The 13061-nt window shown below is 47.6% G+C and overlaps 1 protein-coding gene and 1 non-coding gene across 6 annotated transcripts in view; both read left to right on the top strand.

Annotated features, from left to right (window-relative positions):
• Positions 1-7415, top strand: part of UBE4B (ubiquitination factor E4B) — an 83577-nt gene extending 76162 nt beyond the window's left edge. For all 5 annotated transcript variants that reach the window (XM_036460854.2, XM_036460850.2, XM_036460851.2 and 2 more), the window contains 5 exons: positions 222-356; positions 2433-2624; positions 4969-5143; positions 5623-5769; positions 6074-7415. In XM_036460854.2, the coding sequence (XP_036316747.1) occupies positions 222-356; positions 2433-2624; positions 4969-5143; positions 5623-5769; positions 6074-6135 (711 nt within the window). In that variant the 3' untranslated portion in view covers positions 6136-7415. The remainder of the gene's footprint in view (positions 1-221; positions 357-2432; positions 2625-4968; positions 5144-5622; positions 5770-6073) is intronic.
• On the top strand, positions 3570-3702 carry LOC118732092. The gene has a single exon (XR_004992047.1). It is a non-coding gene; the product is annotated as a small nucleolar RNA SNORA55 (small nucleolar RNA).
• Positions 7416-13061: the final 5646 nt, after the last annotated feature.

Consider the following 13061-nt stretch of genomic DNA (forward strand, 5'->3'; position numbering starts at 1 on the left):
AAGTTAAATGATGTGCCACGGTCGCCTTACTCAAAGTCCTGAAGAGTTCAGTGCGGACAGGAAAAGCTCCAGTGACCTGGAGGGCTCCCGCGGGTGGGCTGTCTGGTCCTTCCTGAGGACGTTGGCTTTGCAACGCGCTTTTCCACTCACGAGCTGACTTTCCCGTCCTCCGTGGCTGATGACCGGCCCTGAGACTGGTTTGGCCTCTGCTCACTCCCCAGGACCAGCAGCAGGCCCGGCAGTCCCAGCTGGCTCAGGACGAGCGGGTGTCGCGCTCCTATCTCGCCCTGGCGACGGAGACCGTGGACATGTTCCACATCCTCACCAAGCAGGTCCAGAAGCCCTTCCTCAGGCCGGTGAGTCCATGGTCACATTCTGTCACTTGTAACTGAATGGGGTCTGGAAGGCTCAGGGGCACAGCCACTGACGGTGAAGCTCTGTTGCTGATTTCCCCCACGTAGGCTCATGGATACCCACAGCGCTGCTGACAGACTGAAATCCACAAGTGGCCGCTTCCAAGTTGACTTAGGAATTCACTTTCTGCTTACACAGCACTTTGGATTGTTAATGTTGAAGCTGTGACATATTTTCAACATTATTGATGGCCTGTGGTTTTTTTGGTTTGTTTTTTGTTTTTGTTTTTAAATATATATATATTTTTTATTGATTTTGTACAGAGAGGAAGAGGGAGAGAGAGAGAGTTAGAAACATCGATGAGAGAGAGTCATCAATCAGCTGCCTCTTGCACACCCCCTACTGGGGATATGCCCGCAACCAAGGTACATGTCCTTGACCGGAATCGAACCCGGGACCCTTCAGTCCCCAAGCTGACGCTCTATCCATTGAGCCAAACCGGTCCCGGCGATGCTTGTGTTTTATTTAGAGGAAAAGTAAGGTGACATCAATTGGAAATTAGAGACCATTAAGTTGAAGTAGTTGATAGTGTGTGAGATCTTTGACTCTCTTAGGTGTAGCTTTGTGACAGTCAAGAAGCCAAAGGTTAATGAGAGCCATAATTAGGTTTATGAAAGATCAAAGGTTGTTAACATATTTGGCCTCGACATGATGCATAAGACCTCATCCTATTTCTGAAATTGAAGCTGAGCGATATCCTCAAAGATCTCTGCTTTGCTGCACCTGAGCCCCCAACTTCACTCCCACACACGGTTTAGAAAATTCACAGTGTGGCCAGGACAAAGGGTAGTGAGGAGAGCAAGAAAGAGGCTTAAACTTGACCTGTAAGTGCCGGACAGTAAGTAGTTCAGGACATGGGCCACATGGTCTCTGCCGCGGCCACAGTTGGTAGCTCGCCGGTCCCTCCTATGACCATGTTTGGTTTCATGTGCAGTGACCCCAAGGGCCGTGCCTCTGATAGTTAAAAGGTAGTAAACATAGAAACGATTTAAGACTAAATTAACACACAGTCTTCACTTTTCAAAGGAATTATCGGAAGCGAGGCCTAGTTTGTTCATGAAGTGAACGTGTTTCAGGGCCTGCACATAGACCTGGGCTGGCCTTCTGCCCCGTCTGTGCCTGCGCCTGCATCCTGTGTGCTTTCCTTCATTACACAGCACTCCCACTTCCAGAGGAAAGCAGATTCCCAGCTCTCTCCTATTCTCCTTATCCCACAGATTCCTGGTTAAATACAGGCAAAAGCCGGTTCCTGAAAAGCAGATTCCCGAGCTGAGTGACTTTCTGTAAACCCAGTCATTGCATTAAGGAAAGCCTTGTGCCCGAAGGGGAGCTCTCACCCGTCTCGGCCAGATTTCCCAGTTTCGGGTTTGCTAACAGCAGTGCGTGCCCGGCAGTAACAGTGCTGTGTCATCTCGTTTGTTGCACGATTGCTGTAGCCCAGCTGTTTCTCTTAAGTTGGCTCTGTCTTACTGGCCAAATTTAAAACTGTTCAGACGTAAATTTTATCTGTGCTTCTTTGCATTTCCCTCCTCTTGGCACCTGATAGGTAAAGAATGGCGTGTACTGCCTGAACTGCCAGGGGCTTTTGGAAATGCATACAAAAGTAATGCATAAAATGATGGTCTACAGAGCATATTAAAAAACGTATGACCTGTGTTACGATGATGGAATCATGGATAATTTCCCTCTTTTACCTGCTTCTTGCAAATTTAGAATGATCCTTGTTTTTATAATTAAAAGCATGACTTTATATAAAAGGTTGCCTTTTGTTGGTATTTATAAATATTCCACCAACGCACAGTACTCTATTAAGTATGAGAATGATGGGATTGGAAATGGAGAGCAATAAATTCTGAATATAGTGTTTTTCTTTAGCTGATGACTCACAGCACTTGCCAGGGATGAGTTCTTTGAAGATGAATCCAGCCAATTCCCGTTGCTCCACTGAAATGGGAGTTGTTGGTCCTTCTCACGTGTCTCAGCAGCATGAATTGTCCCATTCTCCTGTGATTTCCTAGGAACTTGGACCCCGATTGGCTGCAATGCTGAACTTCAATCTCCAGCAACTCTGCGGTCCCAAGTGCCGGGACCTGAAAGTTGAAAACCCCGAGAAGTACGGCTTTGAACCAAAGAAGCTGTTGGACCAGCTGACGGACATTTACCTGCAGCTGGACTGTCCGCGGTTCGCCAAAGCCATCGCCGACGACCAGGTCAGAGCCAGGTCGCCGCCGCTGCAGGGGGAGTGGGGTCCAGCTGCTGCCTGTGAGTGCCGTTCTGGCTCTCCTGGCAGAGCCAGGCGATTGCATAGCCATCTGTTCCTGAATTCCCCGCGTGAAATCAAGGAAGGTGATACTTTCCAAAATATGGTTTGAGACATTTTTAGTACGTAAGTGGAAATGGTGAGCTTAGCGTCCAGAGGACTTGTCTGCTGTGAACGGAGACGAAGTGGCTGTTTTCCTTCGGGCGTAAAAGGCAAGACTAGCCCAGGCCCACCTCCCATTGTGGTCTGGACTGAGATTTAGCCGGGGCTTCAGCCCCAAGTCCGGGACCGTCCGGGACCTTCCCAGAGAGAGCCCGTTTCCTCAGAGAAGCCGTCCCAAAGCCTCGGCTCTCGTGCTGCCTTCACCTTGGCTCCAGGTTTCACACCTCGATGGCTGTTTTCACATTCTTCCCTCCTCCTCCCTGTGTCCCCGGGGCCACATCCGGCTCTGAGGTAGCCCCGCCCCGCCCAGCTGGGCCCAGCCTTTCCAGCCATCTCGCCCTCCTCTGCTCTGTCCCACCATCTGAACATGAAATAACTCATTCTTACTAACTGAGCACCAGGTTTAACCACTTTCCTGTCCTCACTGCTGTGATCCTCACAAAATCCTACGCTGCAGGTGTCGTCAGAGTCCTCCTTCTGAATGAGGCTCTGAGAGGTGGGGGAGCGCGTGTGAAGGTGGTGGGGGTGGGGCAGGATCCAGAGCCTCCCTGAGCCCGTCCTCACCCCCTCTGCTCGCCACGTAGAAAGCCCCAAAGCTCCAGCTCTTTCTGTCTCCCCATCTCCGTTCACACTTTTATCCAATTAGTATCTCACATCTCAGTTTAAACATCGGTAGGCATTCTAGAAGGTTCCTCACCCTTACCTCATCCAGAGGTTAGAATGGGGGAAACGAGCACCTGAATCTTTCCCGCTCTTGGCTGCTCCGTGCTGGTGTGGGGACAGATGGTGCCACAGGAAAGCAGAGGGAATCCAGACGGGCTGTTTTTCATGGTCTCGCGGCCTGTCTCTACAGCTCTGCCACACTTCCTCCCTGGGAAAAAATTAAAAAAACAAAATGGGGGAAATGTAAGTACTTTTTTAAAATAACAGCTTTATTGAGATATTACTCATGTATGTAAGTACTTTGTTTTCAGCACATTTACCTTCAGGAAAAAGCTAAAATTTCTACCTCCTCTCTTGCTGCTAGGCCCCCTGCAAGGGCCGAAATAGACTGGATTTTTCTCTTTAATATTGAAATTTAAAAAGAAATTCAGGCTTGCTATAAAAATAATTAAAACATTTCCAAATTCCCCTCGTTTGCCGTAATCCTAAAGCCCTCCCCAGAGGTGATGACCATGTATACAGTTGGGTGTGTACTGTCTCATCTTTACGAATTATCAGAGGCCCAGCGCACGAATTTGTGCACAGGTGGCCCACCCCCAATCAGAGCAGATCAGGGCCAGGCCTGTCAGAAGGAGGAGACAGCGGGAGGTTGGCCAGCTGGCCCTCCCTGGTCAGGGCCCCATCAGGGCTGGGCCAGCTCGGAGGAGGGGCTGAGGGTAATTGGCCCACAGGCCCTGCTCCCAATTTGGGTGGGGGGGGACCAGTTAGGGGTGGGGTCGGCCATGAGGAGAGTTTGTGGGCAGTTGGTTGGCCAGCCCCCCGATTAGTGTGTGTGGGGGGGCTGATTGGGGGTGGAGCTGGCTGGGGGGAGGCACAACGGGCCAGTTGGGGTGGTGGGGGATGATTGGGGATGGGGTCAGGCAGGGCTGGGCGGCAAGAGGAGCTACAGGAGGTTGGCCAGCCGGCCCGGCCCTGATTGGGGCCCTGGGGGGTGGGGGGTGGGGGGTGATCAGGGGTGGGACCCGCCGAGGGTAGGGGCTGTGGGCCCATCAGGGTGGTGGGGGCCCCTTGTGAGTAGGGCCAGCCAGGGGGAAGGGCTGCAGGAGGTTGGCCTGCCGCCCCACCCCGCCCCCTATTGGGGTGGGAGAGGCCAGTCAGGGACGGTGCCAGCTGCGGGGAGGGGTCGAGGGAGGTTGGCTGGCTGGCCCCAACCCCTGATTGAGCTGGTTCACTGGCTGCATAGGGCGTCATAGCAACCAGTCATTCTGGTCATTACAGCATTCTGGTCACTGGCTTTTTATATATATAGATAGTCTTGTAAAAGTATTCGTATATACACATTATAATTTTAGGACTTTTTTTCTTTAGAAAAAACGCACACAAATAGATCATACTTCCGGTATTTTCTGCAGCTTGCTTTTCCCCCTCACACTATATTTACACCTTACATTGTCTTTCCTCGTCCCCAGAGATCCTATAGCAAAGAGTTGTTTGAAGAAGTCATTTCGAAGATGCGGAAGGCAGGGATCAAATCCACCATCGCCATAGAGAAGTTTAAACTCCTCGCCGAGAAGGTGGAGGAGATAGTGGCCAAGAACGCGCGGGCCGAGATCGACTACAGCGACGCTCCAGACGAGTTCCGAGGCGAGTGGGCCGCTTGTCTCTGCCCTGCCCTTGATTTGGGTTCCCGGAAACAGGCATGACGGACGGGCGTCTTGTGCTCCAGCCCGTTACCGGTGTGCTGAGGCTGCTTGTTGAGGCACTTGGTCTGAGCTCGCCTTTGCCTGCTTTTAGCTCATATTGTAAATTAAAAGACGAGAAAAGGCCCTTAGCCTGATTTCAAACCAAGTAAAACCCTGCAGGTCCTGAGGCCCCCTCGCCTTTCCTAGTGCAAGTGGGGACTGGTGTTTCTGGAGCCCTGAGAAGTCCAAACGAGAGCTGTCTGGCCCAGCCTTTTCCTCTCCTCCCGGCCGTAGCCGATGAAAGGTCACTTTCCCTCAAAACGTGGGCCGTTTGGCTTCTAGCATACGGACGTGTGTTTTATGTTTCCCTGGCAGCAGGAGCTGTGTTTTGCTTCCGGGTGGAGGTCCCGTTAGTTGAAGTTGCTCTGCTCTGTCTCTTAGACCCTCTGATGGACACCCTGATGACTGACCCCGTGCGCCTGCCTTCCGGCACCATCATGGACCGCTCCATCATTCTGCGGCACCTGCTCAACTCCCCCACCGACCCCTTCAACCGGCAGACGCTGACCGAGAGCATGCTGGAGCCAGGTACGGGTGCGGGGCTGCAGCGGTGCTGACGGCAGCCACAGATGTGGCGGCCAGAATCCACGGCTGGAGGTTAATCAGAGGGGAACTTACCAATCCGGAAACTCTCCCGGTCTGTGGCCCTCAGTGCAGAAGACACGAAGCGTTCCTTGCTCTTGTTCACTGAAGAGTCTGGTCCTTCTCATGTCCTGCTTCTCCCTTCGTCCGTCTTCATTGCACTGAGTGAATGAATGGCCTTTCTTTCCATTCATCATCTCTCCGGAAAAGCCCTTCCACCCAGGCACTAATCCTCCTCTCCTTTCCCCAGTGCCAGAGCTGAAAGAGCAGATTCACGCCTGGATGCGAGAGAAGCAGAACAGTGACCATTAAACGTCCCTGTCCACCCTCTGCTCGCAGCAGCCACAGCCAGCGCGGCAAGCAGCAGCAGCATCGAGGCGAAACGCTCTCCACACGTGGCGGCCAGACGTGGCGAGGACACCGAGAGCCCACCCAACGCGACCACGCGGCGGCCACCGGCAAGGACACGCCCGAGACAGAGCCCACTTCCTGTACATATATTTAATGACAGACCTGTCAGAAGCTCGAGGGACACACTGATTGGCGGCTGGTGTAACGAAGCGCGTCCTTCGTATGTCAGTTTGGGGCTTTCGCAGCGGAAGTTTTTAGTGATTGATAATGAATGGGTTTGGGCAGCATCCCCTCCACCTTTTTTTTTTTTTTTTTTTTTTTCCCCCTAAATTCAATATCCATTGATTTGATTGTGATTAGAGAACCTTGGACATTTTGCTGCTAAAGAATCTCTCCCCTTCCCTCCCCCTCCTGCCCCAACTTGCACTGCTGTGGATTTTTTTTAAGAGAAACAAAAACAAAAATAAATTCCTTTCCCTGGCTCTCCAAACATATATTCTGTGAGATAACTGTGCCTGCAACGAAGTGTTAATCCCAGGATCGTATTTTTATATCATATTCACATACTTGTTTTTTTTAATTGGTGTTAGATGACATGATTAATAAAAAAGGCAAGATATTTTCAGAATTCGAATTTCAGTTTTTATTTTTGAAATGGCCCTTAAACTTTTTTTTTTTTTTTTTAATTCTAAGCAAAATGAAGAGAATCCTGTTGCTCTGACCCTTGTCATAAACCCTCTCTAGGAACCTAAGGAGCAGCTGCAGCAAGTCTATCAGGATTAAATGTCTTAGGGTTTGGGGGCGGGAGGTTGGTGTTTTTAATGCTTCATGACAGTTGGAAACCTTTACAGTTATCCTAGGAGGGTCCATCAATTCCTCAGCTCTCGGGTCTGTGAGTTCAAGGCAGGGGTCATCTGCATGATGTGTCCTTTGGGGCTTGGCCTTACCAAAGCGAAAAAGGGGTGCAAGGAATGTCTGCTTGTCAAAACACACACAGGCAAACGCCCACACACACGCACAGAAACGTCAGACTTTTTGTATTACTGCTCCCTACTTAACATACTTGAATTCTCTAATTTCCTTTGGGGTAAAAAAGGATTTGAAACCATAAAGTGTTTTGAAGAAATTAAATCTACAAAAACTTTCTTTTTCTTTTCCTTTTTTCCCCCCTCCACAGACAGTGTCTTCTGTTCATTTCCTAATGCAAACTACAATAAATGGTGATACACACTTAGAAGGCATCTTCTTTGAGTCTCTTCTTTTCGTGGAAAACAAAGGGGTGGATAAATAAGAGCTAGCTGAGTGTGCCTGTGGTGCATTCTCTCCCCGGAGCCCGGTAGGAGTGGCTGTGCTGGAAAGCAAACACTGGGATTTGTGTGAGTTGATGCTCCATTTGGTTCTCATTCCGCTGTCTGCTTGTCTGAGGGGGTTGAGCTTTAACATCTTGTGTCTGCTGTTCTCCAGTTGCTCCCTTATCTAAAATATCTCTCCCCTGACCTTTCAAGTTCTTACTCAAGTTCAACCCATTTCCTAAGCATTTTCTCAGGCGCTGCAGTTTATAAAGCCGGATCTCCCAGCTCATGTGATAATATAGGGAGCACTTAAATGGTATGACTATGTGCCAGGCACTATCCAACGGCCTTTGTATTGATGATTTCATCCTCAAAAAGACGATACTATTATCTTTGTTGTTGTTTTAAACAGATCAGATGTGGTCATGGAGAGGTTAGGTAATTTGTCCAAAGTTACCTGGCCAGGTAGTGGAAGAGCAGGTGTTCAGACTCGGAGCCCATGCCCTTAGCCGCCATGTTCCCACCATTTCAGCATGTTTGGACTAAATCATACCCCCCCCCCCAAAAAAAAAAAATTATATATATATATATATAAAATGTGTTCCTTATAGCAAAAATTTCAGAGAATATAAACAAATTTCAGAGAATATAAACAAAAATTAAAAACATTTGTAATCCATGCAGATAATTCTGTTTACTTTTTTTTAATTCATTTTTTAATTACTTTATTAAGGTTCACGTATTTGTCCTCATCCCCCCCATTCCTATCTCAAACCCCTCCCCACACAGGCCCCCACAGCCCCAGGCTCATATGCATGCACACCCATCCTCTGGTTGATCTCTCTCCCTTATTCCCATCCCCCCCTACCTTCCCTCTGAGGTCTGACAGTCTGATTGATGCTGTTCTTGTTCATCAGTCTATGTTGTTCATCACTTCCTCTAGTGAGCTCATGTGATACTAGAAATGCATTTATAAGAACCGAAAATGAGACAAGCAATAATGGTTATGCTGAGAGGCAAATGAATCAGTCTGTAGTGAGTTTCTTTCTGGGCCAACAGTTCTTTTGAGTCCCAATTTCAATGTCAAACAGTTCCTTATGTGTACATGTCAGCAATGATATTTCAGTTCTGGATTGTGGACAAATGATGTAATACAGGTCCAGCCCTCTCGGGTTTGGTCCTAGGCAACCTTAAGCTGTCTACCTTTTATGAAACAATATTATATGCCTATAAAATGATGATGTTTGCTGGCTTCTATGTCTAATGTTTCTTTAATCCATCTCAGGAATATGTATTGTCTCCTCTCCATCCAGATTGTAAATCTTCAGAGGCATCGATTCTGTCATTTCATTTGCATGCCCCACCTGTCCAGGAGTGTAATTGGATGCTGCTTTATTCTTCTTATGCATGCCTGGCTTTGAATATTCTGCCGGCTACTATCAAAGGGGAAGATGTTTGGGATTTTTATTTTTAAGAGTCTCAGGGTTGCTGTTTTATAGCAACTTGTGGTAGCCTTCAATCTGTTAATGATGGATATTAGCATAAATTACAAGTACATTTAAAGTAGATCTTGCCGAAACCGGTTTGGCTCAGTGGATAGAGCGTCAGCCTGCGGACTGAAGGGTCCCAGGTTCGATTCCTGTCAAGGGCATGTGCCTTGGTTGCGGGCACGTCCCCAGTAGGGGTGTGCAGGAGGCAGCTGGTCGATGTTTCTAACTCTCTATCCCTCTCCCTTTCTCTCTGTAAAAAAAACAATAAAATATATAAAACAAACAAAAACCATGACAACAGCCAATACAACAATAACCGTCCAGTGTCTATTTATAAAATTATACATATTTTAAAAATAATAAAGTAGATCTTGACTTCAAGGAAGATGGTCCCGTAGGAGGAGGCTCTGAGGAGCAGAGGAGAGCCCGACAGAAAGATGATCAAACTAGCTTTTCACGCGTTTTATGACTCACTCTTGTGTGGGTTTTAAGCAGGAGTTGGTAAAATATCTTTTGAAAAGATAGCCAGGCCCATTATTTTGTTCACATTTTGTAATGTTTGGGTATGGTTCATAAAATAATGAATTTCACAGTGTTTTATGGAGGGTGCTAAGGTGAGAAAAGTAAGCCCCACTGACTAGGTAAGTGATTGATGTATTTGATCTGCAGCAGCTGTATGAGGGAGGGAGTATAGTGGCCGTGAACCAGGCCATCGGAGCCTCAGAAGCTGATCATTCCTGCTGGATGGCAGTGCACCAGAATGGTCCCCGTTCAGGATGCCCGAGGAGGTGTAGAGAAGCAACATAGCCTTCTAGAAGGAGCTTTGACCTTGGGGTCAAGCTCCAGACCCAATCCTCATTTCAAATGGTTAGAGAATTGAATCTCACAGCTTCATTACCAGCCACTCATCGATGACCCCTCATTTCTAGTCTAGCCCAGCCCTCTCTCTTCACAGCAGACCTTCGGAATGAACATGTCCAAGCCAGTTCCTTAAACTTTACCCCAAGCCTGCTCCTCTCAGCCTCCTCATCACAATGAATAGCAACTCCATCCTTTCGAGTCGCACAGGGCAAAAGCTTTGGAGTCATCCTTGACTCCTGTGGTCCTCTCTTCCTATCCAGTCTGTCCACGGTTTATCAGCTCTACCAACAAACTCAACCAGGCCCACTGCTGTTGCTGGTCTGAGTCAGTGTAAGTAGTTTCCTGGATCATTGCAATAGCATCATAGCTCATCCCCCTGTCTCTCCCCTCTCCTCTTTTCTCAAACTTTTGTACTAAGAACCTGCCAATGGCTTCCTCATCCTCTCAGCATAATAGAAACCCTCACAATCGCCTAGAAGGCAATATACTCCCACCTCATCATCCCTCTGACCTCATATCCTTCATCTTCCCCATGCTCCAACCATCAAGCCATCCTGGCCTCTTGACCCTCCTTAGGCTTGCTCTCCATCCCTGCAAGGGCCCTTCAACTTGTTACTCCCTCTACAAAGAATTCTCTTCCCACAGATCCCAACATGGCTCACTCCCTTACCTCCCTGAGTCCTTTCTTGTCCACTCTACTTAAAATTACAACTCATATACCACCTTTGTTTTTCATTTCTCTTCCTTTTCTTTATTTTCTCCTTAGTGTTTATCATTATCTAACGTGTCATATATGTTCATAGTCTATTTCCCCCACTAGCATGTACGGCCCATGACAGCAGAGATTTTAGTCTGTTTTGTGGCCACAGTGCTTAGAAGAGTACCTGGCACAGTGTAAGTGCTCAATGTATTGAGTGAATTATCTATACTAATAAACAAGTAAGATGCAAATTAACTGTATCTTTGTGACACCCACCAGCCAATCAGGAGTGAGTATGTAAATTAACCCAACAAAGATGGGTTAGTGGGAAGGCGGAAAGGCAGCTCGGGGCCAGAGCAAAGGCTGTGCTGGCAGCCAAGGGAAGGAAGGCCCATTGCAAGAATCTTCATGCATCGGGCCTCTAGTCTTTCTACATACTTGTCATTCCAGTTGTATCAGCCACTCATTGTTGACCCCAAAATTCAGTGGCTTGATACAAAACAGTGGTTGTACCTCCCATGATTCTAGAGGTTCTAAGAGCAAGCTTCCAAGAGGACGGGACAGAAGCTGTTTCACCTTCTATCACCTAGGCTTGGAAGTCACACGGTGTCGCTTCTGCCTTAGTCACAAACCCACCTAGATTTAAGCAGGAGGAATGTGGAACCCACCTCATCATGGGAAGGATGTTAGGATCACACTATAGGAAGAGCACTTGTGTGGGAGATCATTGTTTTGGTCATTTTGCAAAATAAAATCTGCCACAGTCCTCTCTGGCAACAATTTACAATCTTCCTATTTGCAAGATACATTCATCACTCCCTGCCTCCCCCCGCCCTAGAGACTTCCAAATTTATGACATCAGCCTGAAGTCCAGCATTTCATCATCCAGGTCAAGGTTAGGTGCAGATGAGGCACCTCAGATGTTATTCTTTGGGTATAGTCCCTTGAGTGCCATTCCTCTGGATCTATGATCTATGAATTAAAGATATAAGTTATCTGCAGGCACACACTATACACTCATTGTGCGATGATGGGACAGGCATAGAAAACCGCTATAGATGCTCCTGTTCAAAAAGTTGGAAAGGGGAACACACCAGGGGTAAGAGGGGGTGCCACTGGTCCATAGTAATTCTGAAATCTAGACGGGCATGAGTTGCTTGTTCCTTGTTCTGGAATCAATCCGATGGCTTGTAACTTGTTCACCACGGCCTCGTCCCCACCCTCTGGGCTCTTGGATTTTGCCTCTGCATCTTTACTTTCTTTTCCATAAGTCAATGCAGTTGCAACTAAGCATTCTTCCCAGCTTGCTTCCTGCTCGTAAAAAGAGGCTGAGTTCAAAGGTCTCTCTTCATGTTGTACTTCACTTGCCCCTTTTCATTCAAACCGGAGGCACTTTCGTCAGAGCAATTCTCTTAAAATTTTGTGGGGTTTCTATGAATCTCTTGAGGTTTACGCTATTGGACAAAAACTGCAACCACAGATCTCTTCAAGATAAACTCTTCTCTTCTGGGTTTCCTCTGCAGCCCTCAGATCTTTCTGAGATCTTCACCAAGGTTGGTAAGGTCCTATTCTTGGCCAGAGCTATTTTTCCAGAGGCAAAGAGAAGAAACCAAGTGACACGTTCCTTAACCTGCCTGGAGACCTCTTGACCTACATGGTGGAGTTCATGTGCTCAGTTACTTCCTCTTTTCCACATTCCCACAGACTGCAGTGCTGCCAGTTTCCACCACTAAACAAGGGTTCCCTTTCCTCCAGCTTCCAATAACGTTTCCTCATCTCCCTTTATTTTTTTAAAATATATTTTATTGATTTTTTACAGAGAGGAAGAGAGAGAGATAGAGAGCTAGAAACATTGATGAGAGAGAAACATTGACCAGCTGCCTCTTGCACACCCCCCACCAGGGATCTGCCCGCAAACAATGTACTTGCCCTTGACCAGAATCGAACCCGGGACCTTTCAGTCTGCAGACCAACGCTCTACCACTGAGCCAAACCGGTTTCGGCGCTCATTTTCCTTTAAAGCCTCTCTATGCCCTTTCAGCCCCACAGTCTCCTCAATGCACTTCTGCCCACCTTTCAGTCCCAATGCCAATGCCACCTGTTTTAGGTTTTGTCACAACCACACCCACTTCCAGGAAGTAAATCCTGCTCCTGAGGAGAGTAGCCAAAAGCAATGGCTTAAAATAGCAGCTATTACTATTGTATTCTCATCTAGCAGGCTTCTCATGAGAATTCATTCTCATCAGCCAGGAAATCTATGCAGCACTTCAGAATGGAGTGCTGGAAGCTTAGACCAGGGCAGCTAACAGAGCTGATAAGTGTGGACATTCTGGAAAGGAGTCAAAAGGATTTACTGATTGATTGGATGTGGAAAATGACAGAAAGGGATTAAATTTGGCTCTAAAGTTTTTGGCCTGAACAATTTGAGAAGTAGACTCGCCTTTGACTGACTTGGGAAGACTGAAAGAAGAGTAATTTGGGATTAGGGGAATTCAGTTGCTTCATTTTGCTCATTTTTAATTGAAGATGACTTTAGTCATTCAA

Source organism: Pipistrellus kuhlii, unplaced genomic scaffold (genome assembly GCF_014108245.1).
Source record: "Pipistrellus kuhlii isolate mPipKuh1 unplaced genomic scaffold, mPipKuh1.p scaffold_m20_p_34, whole genome shotgun sequence".
Taxonomy (NCBI): Eukaryota; Metazoa; Chordata; class Mammalia; order Chiroptera; family Vespertilionidae; genus Pipistrellus; species Pipistrellus kuhlii.